General features: G+C 42.0%; 2 protein-coding genes across 2 annotated transcripts; both read right to left on the reverse strand.

Moving 5' to 3' along the window:
• Nucleotides 1-7,721: 7,721 nt before the first annotated feature.
• On the reverse strand, nucleotides 7,722-8,463 carry LOC135226299 (uncharacterized). Its single transcript, XM_064265740.1, has 2 exons — nucleotides 8,210-8,463; nucleotides 7,722-8,076 (listed from the first exon to the last, which is right to left on the reverse strand). The coding sequence occupies exons 1-2, from the start codon at nucleotides 8,461-8,463 to the stop codon at nucleotides 7,722-7,724; spliced, it is 609 nt and encodes a 202-aa protein (XP_064121810.1).
• Nucleotides 8,464-10,126: 1,663 nt separating this feature from the next.
• LOC135226300 (uncharacterized) lies at nucleotides 10,127-10,660 on the reverse strand. Its single transcript, XM_064265741.1, has one exon. It carries the CDS (start codon nucleotides 10,658-10,660, stop codon nucleotides 10,127-10,129), a length of 534 nt encoding a protein of 177 aa, XP_064121811.1.
• Nucleotides 10,661-13,808: the final 3,148 nt, after the last annotated feature.

Raw genomic sequence — 13,808 nt, forward strand, 5'->3', positions numbered from 1 at the left:
TTATAATACGACCCCATCTACTGAGACGGACTTTGTTAAAAGACTTCGCAACTTTTTCAATACAATTCCGATCTAATAGCAAAATTTTGTCTCCCCTTTTTCGTTCTGAATGGGGCGAGTTGCCCGTTTTTATCGAACTTTGTCTAGGATTGCATAACTCAAGCGCTTCATACTGGAAGCGTTTTTATGCTGGAAGAGTTTTTATACTGGAAGCCCCAATTTTGTGCTGGAAGCGTTTGTTTTTATGCTGGAAGCCTTTTATGCTAGAAGAATTTATATACTGAAGGCCTTTTATGCTGGAAGCGTTTTATGCTGGAAGCCTTTTATTTTTGCTAGAAAGAATTTTATTTTACTGGAAGCCTTTTTTTGCTGGAAGTGTTTTTATGCTGGAAGCATTTTATACTGGAAGCCTTTATGCTGGAAACATTTTATACTGGAAGCATTTTATACTTAAAGCCTTTTATGCTAGAAGCGTTTTATACTGGAAGCGTTTTATACTGTAAGAATTTTAGGCCGGAAATTTTAGGCTGGAAGCCTTGTACGCTAGAAGAATGTTATATTGGAACCGCCTTTTATGCTATAAGCGTTTTTACGCTGGAAGCGTTTTATACTGGAAGCCTTTTATGCTAGAAGAATTTTATACTGGAAGCCTTTTTGCTGGAAACGTTTTTTTATGCTGGAAGCATTTTATACTGGAAGCCTCACTGGAAGCGATTTATACTGGAAGGGATAATGCACTCAGGCGGTGGTATGAACAATACGACGTTCCCTCTGAGTAAATATACCATATTTCCATCTGCTTCCTCACTTCACGAAGTGGGAACCGTTAAAGTATTTCTTCTTTTGATACAACTTCACAATAACTTAATAATGAGGACCAACATGCAAATGCTCCGAGTGGCAATTCACGAACTTTGTATGAGCACGTAATTATTTTCGTTCAATAAAATTACTTTATAGTGAAAGTTAACAGTTCGCTCTTTCGGGCATTTTTTTCTTTACATTTTTTTTTTTTTTTTCTTTTTTTTTTTTTTTTTTTATGGTTACGCGAAATTTACCTTCGTTACAAGAAAGGAGTTTGTCGTTGAGGTCATTTGTTTCCTAAAAAAAAAAAAAAGACAAAAAGTGGGTCGTAGGTACAATTAGATTGATCTTAATACGGAGAAAGTGTTACACACACACACACACACAGACACACAAACGAGCGCGCTCGGGACAAGTCAGCGATCACTTACATAATTCGATGTAAATGAACCAACTGTGTATAAAACTTCCAATTTGTGTGTGTGTGTGTGTGTGTGTGTATATATATATATATATATATATATATATATATAATATATATATATATATATATATATATATATATATATATACATATATATATATATATATATATATATATATATATATATATATTATATATATATATATATATAGATAATATGATATAGGTATATATATATATAATGTTATATATATATATATATATATATATATATATATATATATATATATATATATTATATATATAATATATATATATATATATAGTATAATCTATAATCTAATCTATACAAATAGTGCAGTACTCTCAATGCCTATCCAACACACATAATATGATAAAAAAAAAGAACATCCATCACTTGCACTTACCGGAAGTGTAAGTAGTTCTGACGAATCCCTCTGAAGATGTTCCAACCAGGGATCCCCTACAGTCTAACCTGAGAAAACACAAAGGTTCCAATGTAAGTAACATATCTTGAATCCAAGTTTTCATGCAAACAGAAGATTTTAAGCTTTAGATAAAGAGAAATTCAGCCAATGTCTGTTTCTTAAGTAGCTCTCTCTATAACCTTTTCGCTGGAGCCTTAAGCGAGGCTCTGTGACTCTTAGTAAAGAGTCTCTAGTCTTCGTTCTTGTATTTTTCTTGTATTTCTCTCTTCTTCTTCTTCTTTTTCCTAACTCTATTATCCTTTTATTTTCCTATCTCCCTGATCTTTCTTTAAATTGATTCAGTCACAGAACCAAAACATGAACTCTATTCAATGGAAGCAATTCCATAGGAATCGCTGACTTGAAATTTAAGCTCCCGAAGAAGGTGTTCACTGGGAAATTAGAGAAGACAAAGATTAACAAAAAAGAAGAGGAAGGATTTTTAGCAGCTACTCACGATATCAATACTTAGCTTAATTTTATCTTTTTTTTTATTTTTTTATAATTGGGGGCGTGAAACAAACGATAGAACACTTAACATGCTTCGTTTTCTAACTGATGGCAGCCTGGGAGCTATAGCAAGGGGAAACTCTCCAGTTCCCGCGCTGGAGTGAGTCAGACCTTCTTTGCAATACGATGATTTCTCACACAAACTTAGACATTCCTCCCGTGGGAGATAAGCCTCAACTTTCCTGGACACTTGGACAAATCCTCGATTTTACGCGATTCAGTTTCGTTCTCGAGCCTCCTCTGTCCCAATCTCAAGAAACCTTATTCTTATTCGTTGTTTTTTCCAATTCAGTTTTCTGTAAAAGAAAACTACCGAGATGGATATTTGTCGGAGCGTCCGCACTTTTTCTGTCCGCCCTCATATCTTACAATGTACTGAGGCTAGAGGGCTGCAAAATGGCATGTGGATCATCCACCCTTCAATCATCAAACATACCAAATTGGAGCAGTCTAGCCTCAGTAGTTTTATTTCATTTAAGGTTAAAGTTAACCATGATCAAGTATGGTGCCAACAATACAGGCCACCATCGGGCCGTGGCTGAAAGTTTCATGGGCCGTGGTTGAGAGTTTCATACAGCATTATACATGTATTTCTTACCTGTATATATCGGAGTCAAATAAAAAAAAAATTTCAGAGACGGGCATAAATTGTCTCCTTAACACTAACTTTTTAAGAGAGGACAAGGCAGACATAAAATCTTTTCTTATAAATATCGCGACCAAAGAAAGGGAAGGCAGTGTCCTTGTGTACCTAGGGACAAAATAGCGAAACAAAAAGAGATAAAGGAAAAATCTATGAAAGACAAGTTTGAATAAACGTGATCAGCAAGCTTAGTAGCGGGACGAAACAAAGTCATTTAGCAGAGCAGTCCGATAATCACTGGTTTCTTGAGAGTAATGATTGGAAGAGGTACCCGAATGGAGGTCGTTGTCAGAAGGAGGGACCTCGTCCTTGAACACAAGATCTATCTATCTATCTATCTATCTATCTATCTATATATGTATATATATATATATATATATATATATATCTATATATATATATATATATATATATATATATATATATAGATACTATATGCAACTGAAGCATGATAATTTGGAACGTGATGAACACATATTTGTAAAAGCAAAATCCACGAAGGGAAGTGAAACAATGGAGTAGTCGCTGAGAAGCCTTACGACTTCTCGTCCTTTGCTAAGCTTAGTATAGTCCAGCCGTTTTCGGTAAAACTATGGAGGAATCGTTCAAATTTGGTTAAAAGCACCAAATTTTGCACATAGTTAGCTTGAGGTGTACTTTTTCAAATGTGATAGAGACCCATTTGATATTTTTCCAATATGGCCACTTTTCAAGATGGCCACCAACATTCGGGAAAATGCTGGTATTCGAAGGTTTTTCAATGTATATTCACAATTTTGGAGTCTAAACCTATATTTTCAAGGATGTTCTAAACAATGAGAATAAAAGTAAGCACAGCAGAACAATATTTAACCAACAAATGCCCATTTAAATTCTGAAATAAGGCAAACATATTGAAAAATTTCTCAAAATGTTGTTGTTATCTTAGTGTCTCAAATGGTTCTAAAGCTCCATATATAATCTGCTCAATCAGTGTAAACTGATACTACATTAGTCTTTTATAAATGAAATCATCAACCACAATAACATCTATAATTATGTTGTCGTAATATATGCAGTGTTTCATTAACTGCCCTACTGTTTTAGTTCACTCTTTACTCACCAGGTGATTTGTTTATATTTGTTGTCATTCCAAGGGAGCTATATGTTACTGAGCACATGGCTGATATTTTGATAAATTAAAATTCAATTTTGCTTTTGGGAACAGGTAGCATATGAATATTTCTTAAAATGTGTTCTTACTAACTGTTACTCATTCATGCATAGATTTAGGGTAATGTTTTTTTTTCTTTTCTACAGGTTGCTGTTCTACTGCTTGAAGAGACAGCAATGTTCATTACTATGCCTTTGTACAGAACTGTGTAGAGACCATAGAGCTTATTAGCTTGCTTTATTGGTGATGGCTTAAACTCTACGTGCATGCTAATAGTAGTAAATAGAGCTTTGTGAGGTACAAATTCTAACAATGGCAAAACCACAGTTTTACTGGGACAGGTGCACTCTATGGCAAACACATGATTCAGGTGCTGGTTACCTCACCTTATCACAGAATATTCAGAGGTTACGTGAACTCAACTCATTGCCTGTGGATATCATCCACTTCTGCTGGGAGAAACAATCACAGTGCTAAACCTGATGGAAGAAAATGGTGCTGGTTGGCATAAAAATTGCAACAACCTTTTCAACAACAAGAATATCCAAAGAGAAGAGAAAAGAAAAGCTCCAGATCCAGAGAATAATGACACTGGTGACAATAAGATAACACGGAAAAGTTGTGGTGGAGCTACTAAACAATCTCAGAATACATGTTTTCTATGCCCTGAATCTACAAATGTAGGCCCACTTCATAATGTGTCAACTTTTGAAACAGACATACGAATTAGAGAATGTGCTATGCAAATCCAGGATACAGTGTTGTTGGTAAAGTTGAGTGCTGGAGAACTGATTTCTCAGGAAGTTGCATATCATGCAAAGTGCCTGGCCGCTTTGTACAAGAAAACTGTAAAACTGATGGAAGGTAGTACTGATGTAGAATCAAGATTTCCTCAATTAGAAGGCATTGCACTTGCTGAACTAATTTCATATATTGAAGAGCAGGATCCAAAATGGCATATTATCAACCTTTAAACTTGCAGGTCTCTGCAAGTTGTACAGTGCCTGGCTTGAGCAACTAGGTGTCAAATAGAGGAACGTGTAAACTCTACACATTTGAAGAATCGCATCCTGTCTCATTTTCCAGACATGCAGACTTTCAAAGATGGCAGAAATATCATTCTTGCCATTGACAAAGATCTTGGAGCGGTTCTCAAAAAAGTTATGGTTCAAGACTTTGATAATGAAGCCATTGTCACAAATGGGAAACTTCGACATGGGACCAAAGCTGATCTTCTCCCATTCCTTACACAGCATATACCACAATCAAAGACAAGCCTAATACTGATGCAGTTCTTCTAGATGGGGCTTCCATTGTTAATATGCTTAAACCAGGTGCAGTAAGAACATTTCAAGGGTAAGCTAACCAAGTATTTGCACCACAGCAAGAAGAGTTGATATTATCTTTGATCAGTACTTCCAAGACAGTCTGAAGGCTACTGCTAGGAGTCTCAGAGGAGAGGGGGACGCCAGAAAAGTAAAGGCTAACACTCCTGTTCCTGGCAACTAGAAGGCTTTCTTGCGTTGTGATGCAAACAAAGCTGAGCTCTTCAGTTTTCTAGCAGATCAATGTGCTACTATCAGCTGTCCAGAGGGCAAGCAAATTATGTTCACAAAAGGAGAATTGGTCCTTTACACCACCGAGAGGGACAGTATTGATCAAATATCTCCATGCTCCCATGAGGAAGTAGACACAAGGCTTCGACTCCATGTAAAAGATGCTGTTCAACACATTTGTGAGAGGATCATGATCAGAACTGTGGACACTGATGTAGTAGTGTTAGATATAGCATTGCATCTTCCAATTCATGCAAGTGAACTGTGGATCAGCTTTAGGGTTGGGGACAACTGCAGATATATCCCTGTACATACCATGCCTGGTTCTCTAGGTCCAAAGTGTCAGGCTCTGCCTATGTTTCATGCCTTCAGCAGGTGTGACAACACATCCATCTTTGCTGGTAAAGGGAAGAAATCTTCTTGAGAGACTTGGCAAATATGTGCAAGTGTAACTGAGGTGTTTGCAGACCTTGGCAATGTACCAACACTGGAGAGAATTGACCAGCAAACCTTGAGCGATTTGTTGTTCTGCTTTATGACAAAACAAGCACTGCCACATCAGCTGATGAACCGAGAAAAGATCTCTTCACCAGGAAAGTCAGGTCCATTGATCTCATACCACCAACTTCTGCTGCTCTCTCCCAGCATGTCAGAAAAGCATCTTATCAAGCGGGTCATATTTGGGGCCAGTCACTTCTCCCCAATCCTGTGTTACCTTTACCTGTCGAATGGGGTTGGATGAAAGGGCCTGGGAATGCATGGGAACTCTTTTGGTCAGATCTGCCTCAAGCATCAGTTTCCTGTATGGAATTCCTTTAATGTGGATGTTTCAAAGGCTGCAGAGGAAGATGCAAAAATGTGAAAGCACAACTAGCACATACGGCTCTGTGCAAATGCGCGGGGGGATTGTGACCGTGTGTGATTAGACTGTGTATATAAATTAGTCATTACAGTGCTGTACTAGCATGTGATGAGCAAGAGTGTTTTATTAAGTTAATAAAACACTCTTCATATTGAGTTACTAAAACACTGTACTTATGTTTGACATTCAAATACATACTTTACTTTGTGTTAAATTGCAGAACAAATATGATTACAGCTGGTTTTATATTTTAAGGCAATTTCTGTAACAAAAAGGCCCTTTTCTCCTTAAATATTTTTCTGATGTGCTTACATTTTCTTTCAATGTTTAGAACATCCTTGAAAATATTGGTTTGACTCCAAAATTGTGACTTTACAGTGAAAATCCTTTGAATAGCAGCATTTTCCTGAATTTTGGCGGCCATCTTGTAAAAAGCGGCCCTATTGGAAAGATATCAAATGGGTCTCTATCACATTTCAAAAGGTACATCTCAAGCTAACTTAGTGCAAAATTTGGTGCTTTTGACCAAATTTGAACGATTTTTACCGAAAATGGCTGGACTAGTAAAGGACGAGTAGTCGAAAGCCCTCTCAGTGGTTACTCCGTTGTTTCACTTCCCTTCGTGAATTTTGCCTTTATTCGTATAGACATATAGGTATATAACTAATGAGAGGAAATCAGTCAATAATTTTGGAGGAATAACAGACTAAGACGAGATCAAAATTACACATCGGAATTGCAATATTCCATGAAGAGTTAACAGTCACGCTTCCAGGACGGTTATCAATACATTGTGAAGAGGCCACACTGGAAAAGGCTGTTTATTGGTCGTTATTGGGGAGATTACTGACTTGAACCCTCTCTTTAATTGGTATTGTGAGGTCTGAGCAATACGAGGAGAGTGAGCGAACTAACTTTATTCGGCAAATGAGGCTGTACATAAGATGGCTTGCGGACAGAAGCGCAATGTCCGTCACGCACGCATGAACAACCATAAATAAAAAGGGACAGAGCCCCCACTGTGAATGTGTTTCTTCAAAGACAGAAATACATGAATAATTTTACATAGAGGGAACAGGTTCCCGACATATATGCATCAAAAGAAAGGGCATAAAATTCTCTACATTTTAGCTCCTGGAAGAAAAGAGAGGACATATGGATATAGAGATTTTTACAATGGAAGGCGTCCTTACAGATACTGGCCCCCCTCCAAGACAATGATTATTTAGAATCTTTGGATGACTAATGGAATCTTGCGGGGAGCTGAAGGAGTCCTCGTGTTCATGATTCTCTCGGTTGAAGGGCGTCTTGCGTGTCCTCATCTTCTTGAGGGCCGGAAAGCAGGATGCCGGCCCTGGTAGTGGGATGGGAGGGTTCAACTGCTTTCCTTGGGCGGCCTCGACGACGTTTAGGGGTACTGTCAGGAACCAGCAATGTTGGGGTTTTGTGGGGGCCTTCAGTGGGGTCATCTTCATTGGGGATGATGGCGGCTTGAGGCGATCTATCGATACCCAGTCCTCGCGGCTGCCGATTGACACGAGGAATGTCTGCTCCTTCTGACGGATGGCTCGGTACGGTCCTTGGTAGGACTTCGTCAAGGGCGGGCAGGCAGTGTTTGTTACTTACAGAGAAGAACCTGCAGGAGTCCAGGGCTCATGGGCAGAACTGCTTTGTCCTGTTGATGTACGCAACCTAGTCAGGGGAAGTATTGAGGATCGTCCCTGTTGGTGGGGAAGAATTCAACTGGCATTGTCAAAGTCTCCCTGTACACCTTCTCTGCTGGGGAAGGGTCGCTGTTGGCTCTTGGGGCGGTACGGAGACTGAGGAGGACCAAGGGAAGCTGTGCCTTCCAATCGGAGCCATGGCAGCGTGCTGTTAAGGAAGCCTTGATGGACCGGTGGACCCTTTCCACCACACTGTTGGCTGCCGGGTTGTAGGACATTGTAGTGTGGTGCTTGGTCCCCATCAGGCATGCCAGGAAAGAGAAGAGCTCTGATGTGATGGTGGGTCTTTGGTCCGTCATGATGTCGTCGGGCAGTCTGAAGCGGCTGATCCAGCTGGTCAGGAGGGCTTCAGCACAGGCGTCTGTGGTGGCTTCTGACATTGGGGTTGCCTCGGGGCACCTGGTAGACCGGTCGATCAGTCAGGCTCTATCTAGCACTGTTGGATGGATGAAGAGGCCTGACGACATAAACGTGGATGAGTCCGAATCTTCCCCTGGGCTGGGAAAAGAGCCTATTCCCAACTCGGTGTGCCTTCTTGTATTGCTACTCTGGCACGTTGATGCAGTTTCTGGCCCACTCCCGAGCATCCTTCCCAATGCCATGCCACTACACGAACCTCTCCGTCAGGAGCCTGGTTGTCGTGCAGGGTAACTTTTGTGAAAGGCCATGAATGATGTTGAACACCTGTTTCCTGGGGGAGGCGGGTATCAGAGGACGAAGGCATCCTGTGCTGGTATCGCAGAGGAGCACTGTCCTGGAGGGGTCGAAGGGGATGTCCTCACAGCAAAGGGTGATGATGGCGGTCTGGTAGGCTGGTACTTTGGGGTCGGAGGCTTGTTCACCAGCTAGGTTCTTCATAGTCCACGCCGAGGTGAAGGGAGTTGATCTTGATCCTCGAGAGGGTGTCGGCTATGGGAATTCCTCTGCCGAGGACATACTCGATGGAGCACCTGAACTTGGAGACGACCGCGAGATGACATTGCTGCCTTGTGGCTCAGGCGTCAGCTGCCTTGACAAAGGCGTAGACCAGTGGCTAGTGGTTGGTCCTCATGGTGAAATGGACACCCTCCAGGAGATATTTGAAGTGGTGGACAGCCTGGTAGACAGCAAGGGGCTCGCTGTTGAATGTGCTGTAGCAAGTATTGGCGGATTTGAGCTTCTTGCTGAAGAAGGCTAGCGGTGTGGGGGGACTGTTGAACCAGCTGTTCTAGAATAGCACGGCATGCGATGTTGCTGCATCGGTGGTGAGCGTCAGGGTGCGTTGGGGTCCTGGAGAGCCAGGGTGGTTGCCCTGTTGAGGGAAGACTTGGTTTGGGCGAAAGTGAGCTGCTGGTCTTCTCCCCATGTCAGCTTCTTACGTTTGCCCTTCAGGACCTCAGTCAAAGGGCACATGGTGCGGGCGATGTCCATGACGAACCTTCAGTAATAATTCCCCATTCCGATGAATTCTTGGAGGGCCTTGACGGTTGTTGGTGTTGGGAACTTCTCTACTGCAGCCACCTTTGATGCCATGGGACGAACTTCTGCTGCTGTAATTTCTTGGCTGAGGAAATTCACCTTCTTGGCACCAAAGGTGCATTTGTCAAAATGGACAACAAGTCCGTTCTTCTGTAGGTGCTTGAGGACGGCCTGGACGTGGTTCAGGTGCTCCTCCAGCAATCTGGAAAAGATAAGAATATTGTCCTCATAGCAGACGCAGAAGGGTAAGTCACCGAGGATGCTGTCCATGAGGTGTTGAAAGGTGGCCCCAGCATTCCACAGGCCAGAGGTGGAGAAGGCGAATATGAAGGATTCGAAGGGTATGATGGGATATTGCCGTCTTTGGAATGTCATTGGGATGGACGGGGACTTGAAAATACAACTTTCATAAGTTGATCTTGGAGAAGACCTTAGCACCGTGGAGGGGGCCGGTGAGGTCCTGCATGTTTGGCAGGGGGTAGCTGTTGGGCATGGTGACAAGGTTCAGGCGCTGGTAGTCACCACAGGTCTCCATGTGTTGTCTGCCTTCTTGACCATGTGGAGGGGGGATGACCACAGACTCACTGCCTTTTTACAGATCCCCATCTTCTCCATTTCTTTGAACATGGTCTTGGTTTCCTGGAGGAGCTTCGGTGGGAGACGGCGGAACTTAGCATGTGTTGGGGGGTCCTTGGTCTCAATATGGTGGAAGACACCGTTCTTGGGTGTGGCCCCAGCCACCTGGTGAAGCTCAGGGTGGAAGATGTTCGGAAACTCCTGAAGAAGGGAGGTGTATCTGTGGTGGGGAAGGATGGAGCAGATGGTGGGCGCTCTTGGCCCTCTGGCAAGTGAGCAGGAGAGGCAGGTCTCGGTATCGAGAAGGTGCTGGAGGGCCACGTCCACCAAGAGGCCGTGGTGGGCAAGGAAATCCGCCCCCAGGAGAGGGGTCCTTAAGTCGGCCAGGACGAAGGGCCAGGTGTAAGTCCGGCCCAGGAACGCAATGGTATGGGCCCTGGTGCCATAGGTGAAGGTGGGCATCCCGTTTGCAGCTACGAGGGCGATCGGGTCATCGGGGCGTGACTGTGATCCTCTCCAGACGAAGGGAACACCGACTGCATGGCACAAGTGTCAACCAGCATCCTGATACCGGAGATGCTGTCCTGGGTATAGAAGCCCTTGGGTTGGGACTTTGTTACTGCCGCTGCCATGGGGGCTTGTTTTGGGCACTGCCTCTGTCATTTTTTGAAGGGCGGAAGGAGGAAGGAAGCTCGCACTTCTGTGCCTTGCTGCTGAACTGGTGGTGTAAGTGGCACCCCCCAACGTCTGGGAAGGGCTTCAGTGATTGCTGGTATGCTGCACTAATCATGTCCTCCTGCTATGGGCTGTTGGCTGATGGAGGAGAGGAGAGTTTTGCAGCTTTTACAGCGCAAAAGCTCGCTGCACCAGACTTTCCATATGCATGGTCTCAGCATTAGGGATCTGGCTTCAAACTTCAGGCATGAGCTTGTGAGGGAACAGTTGGTGAAGGATGCTCAACCCCTGCCTTTGTCCTTGGTGGTCCACCTCTGGCAGGAGGACCAGGTCCTGGAGCTTGTGCCGGGCCAGTCTGGGATCCGAGGTGGTCATGGTGTTGACCACAAGGTCGAAAATTTGGATGGCTCGCTGGGGATCTGGGAGGGAGAAGGCCTGGATGAACTCCCTCTTCAGGCCTTCGTAGGGCAGCTCCCTTCGCTAGCTATGCATCCATAGGGCAAGGCGTTTAAAGGCATGTGCTGTGAGGGTCCCTGCGATGAGGTCTGCCTTGGTGCTGTCCTGTGTGATGCCATAGATCCGTAACTGTATCTCTGCCCATTGCAGTAACTGTTGCGATGTCTTCACTGTAGAAGGGTGGCAGCTTGACATGGTGGGGTTACAACAGCGCGGTCGTCCGGTGCGAGGTCACGGCCATCGAGGAGGACTCGAGCACGAAGGAGGATCATCTCGCGGATCGCAAGGTCGAGGCAGACACATAGGAATCTAGTGAATGCGCTGAACTCTCCATCATATTATCAGACTCACGCTTATGGTCGACGAGAAGTCGTGAATGGTGGACCAAGCCGTAAGACTGAACATCAAAACATTTCTGTGAAGAAATGCCGTTGTGAGTCCGCTAATGGTGTCTAGGAGTACCAGAGAACCTAGACTAGGCGTGGGTCCATTAAAGGTGAGCGGCGGTAATTAGTCCCTTAATGGCAAAGCCAAAACAGCTTGAGGCACCTACTCCTAGGTCACCAATTGTGAGGTCTGAGCAATACGAGGAGAGCGAACGAACTAACTTTATTCGGCAAATGAAGCTGTGCATAAGGCAGCGTGCGGACGGAAGCGTAGTATCCGTCACGCACGCACGAACAAACATAAACAAAAAGGGACAGAGCCCCCCCTGTGAATGTGTTTCTTCACAGACGAAAATACATGAATAATTTTACATAGAGGGAACGGATTCCCGACATATATACATCAAAAGAGAGGGCGTAAAATGCTCTACATATTAGTTCCTGGAAGAAAAGAGAGGACCTATGGATATAGAGATTTTTACAATGGAAGGGCGAACATTCGCCCAAATGTCGTCCTTACAGTATAAAGTAAATGAAAGAGGATTCCATTGATCACTTGCACATATTCAAACACTGCAACGTCATCACTGAAATTAGTCATTAAACTACAACCTGGACTTCAGAACTTTTGTTATCGGTAAGTCGAATATAGTGGAGATTCTCCCCTACAATTTTTTATTCTGGCGTAATGAAGAGCCAGGAGTCTGTCTTCAGAAGTTCCGTCACAGATATCGATTTTTCCCTTTTATATAGAATGATAATATATATATAATATATATATATATTTCTATATATATATATATATATATATATATATATATATATATATATATATAGATATATAAAATGGGAGGGTATATCTCTTATGAAGCCCATAAAGTTTTAAGCAAACTAAATTACGTCTGTTTCTTACAACCTAGTATGGATTCATTAAGCAAAAGGAAATACTTGTAGGTATTGATGAAAGGGAACTTCAATGGCTTTCTTCTCCAACAGACGCATCATTTCTAAGGACATGAAAGTACCTCGTTTGCATAAGGAGGGGATTTTGAACACCTTCAAGAATATAAAGAGTTTTTTTTTCTTCTTTTTAGAAAACGAAGCAACAGGGAATGCAATCACAATTGAGTCGACGGAATTTTCCTCTCTCTCCTTTCGAGTAAAAGATCGCAAGACCTCTCCACCTCTTCCTCCTCCTACTCCTACTCCTCTCCTCCGGAATGCAAAACGTCGGCTCTCTTGTTAAAATTCCAACCTTGATCCCCTTCCCCCAAAGACTGCATGGATTCTCCTCCAATTTGTTTTATTTTTTTACACTTTAATTCCCTTTCATGGGATGCTTGAGTCTTACAGACGAACTTGGATGCAATGGAATGAGAACGGAAGCGTTAAAGATATGTGTTTTATTATATTTCATACTTGGCTGAACACGAAAGATGACTGAATGATATATATATATATATATATATATATATATATATATATATATATATATATATATATATATATATATATATATATATATATATATATATGCTTAAAAAATCACAGTAGATGCGAATACCACAGGAAAATGGTTGGCAGAAATCAAGCAATTTCGTCTTTACTAAGACATTGTCAAGCGAATGAAATACAGTTGAAAAGAAAGTTATCAGGTAAACAAAAAGATCTTTTGTTTACCTGATAACTTCTTTCCAACTGTATTTAATCATTTCCTTATAAAAATGACAATTTCTTAGTAAGGACGAAAGCGCTTGGATTTCTGCTTATCATTTCCTGAATGAAACAGCGAAGAATGTAGTAAACTGTGATATCTTGGAAGTATTGTTATCTCTTTGAAGAAGAATTATCGTAACGGAATCATCTTTAACCAAGAACTAGGGGCCCAAATGGTCATTTATAAGATCATATAACAGGAAGCTGAATAAACAAATGATCAGCTTCTTCGGACTAAGAAGCAAATCCTGAGACTACAAAGATCGACTCCCAGAAACGGAAAATGTAGGTTCATGATGTCGCTGTACGGAGCAGATAATATAATAATATAATAATAATAATAATAATAATAATAATAATAATAATAATAATAATAA

This window comes from Macrobrachium nipponense, chromosome 14 (assembly GCF_015104395.2).
Source record: "Macrobrachium nipponense isolate FS-2020 chromosome 14, ASM1510439v2, whole genome shotgun sequence".
NCBI classification, from domain to species: domain Eukaryota; kingdom Metazoa; phylum Arthropoda; class Malacostraca; order Decapoda; family Palaemonidae; genus Macrobrachium; species Macrobrachium nipponense.

Coding starts and splice junctions, on each gene's coding strand:
- LOC135226299 (XM_064265740.1), bottom strand. CDS start 8,463: ATGACGGACCAAAGACCCACCATCACATCAGAGCTCTTCTCTTTCCTG. Junction 8,077..8,209: donor CCTTCCCCAGCAGAGAAGGT/GTACAGGGAGAC, acceptor GGACTCCTGCAG/GTTCTTCTCTGTAAGTAACA.
- LOC135226300 (XM_064265741.1), bottom strand. CDS start 10,660: ATGCCCACCTTCACCTATGGCACCAGGGCCCATACCATTGCGTTCCTG.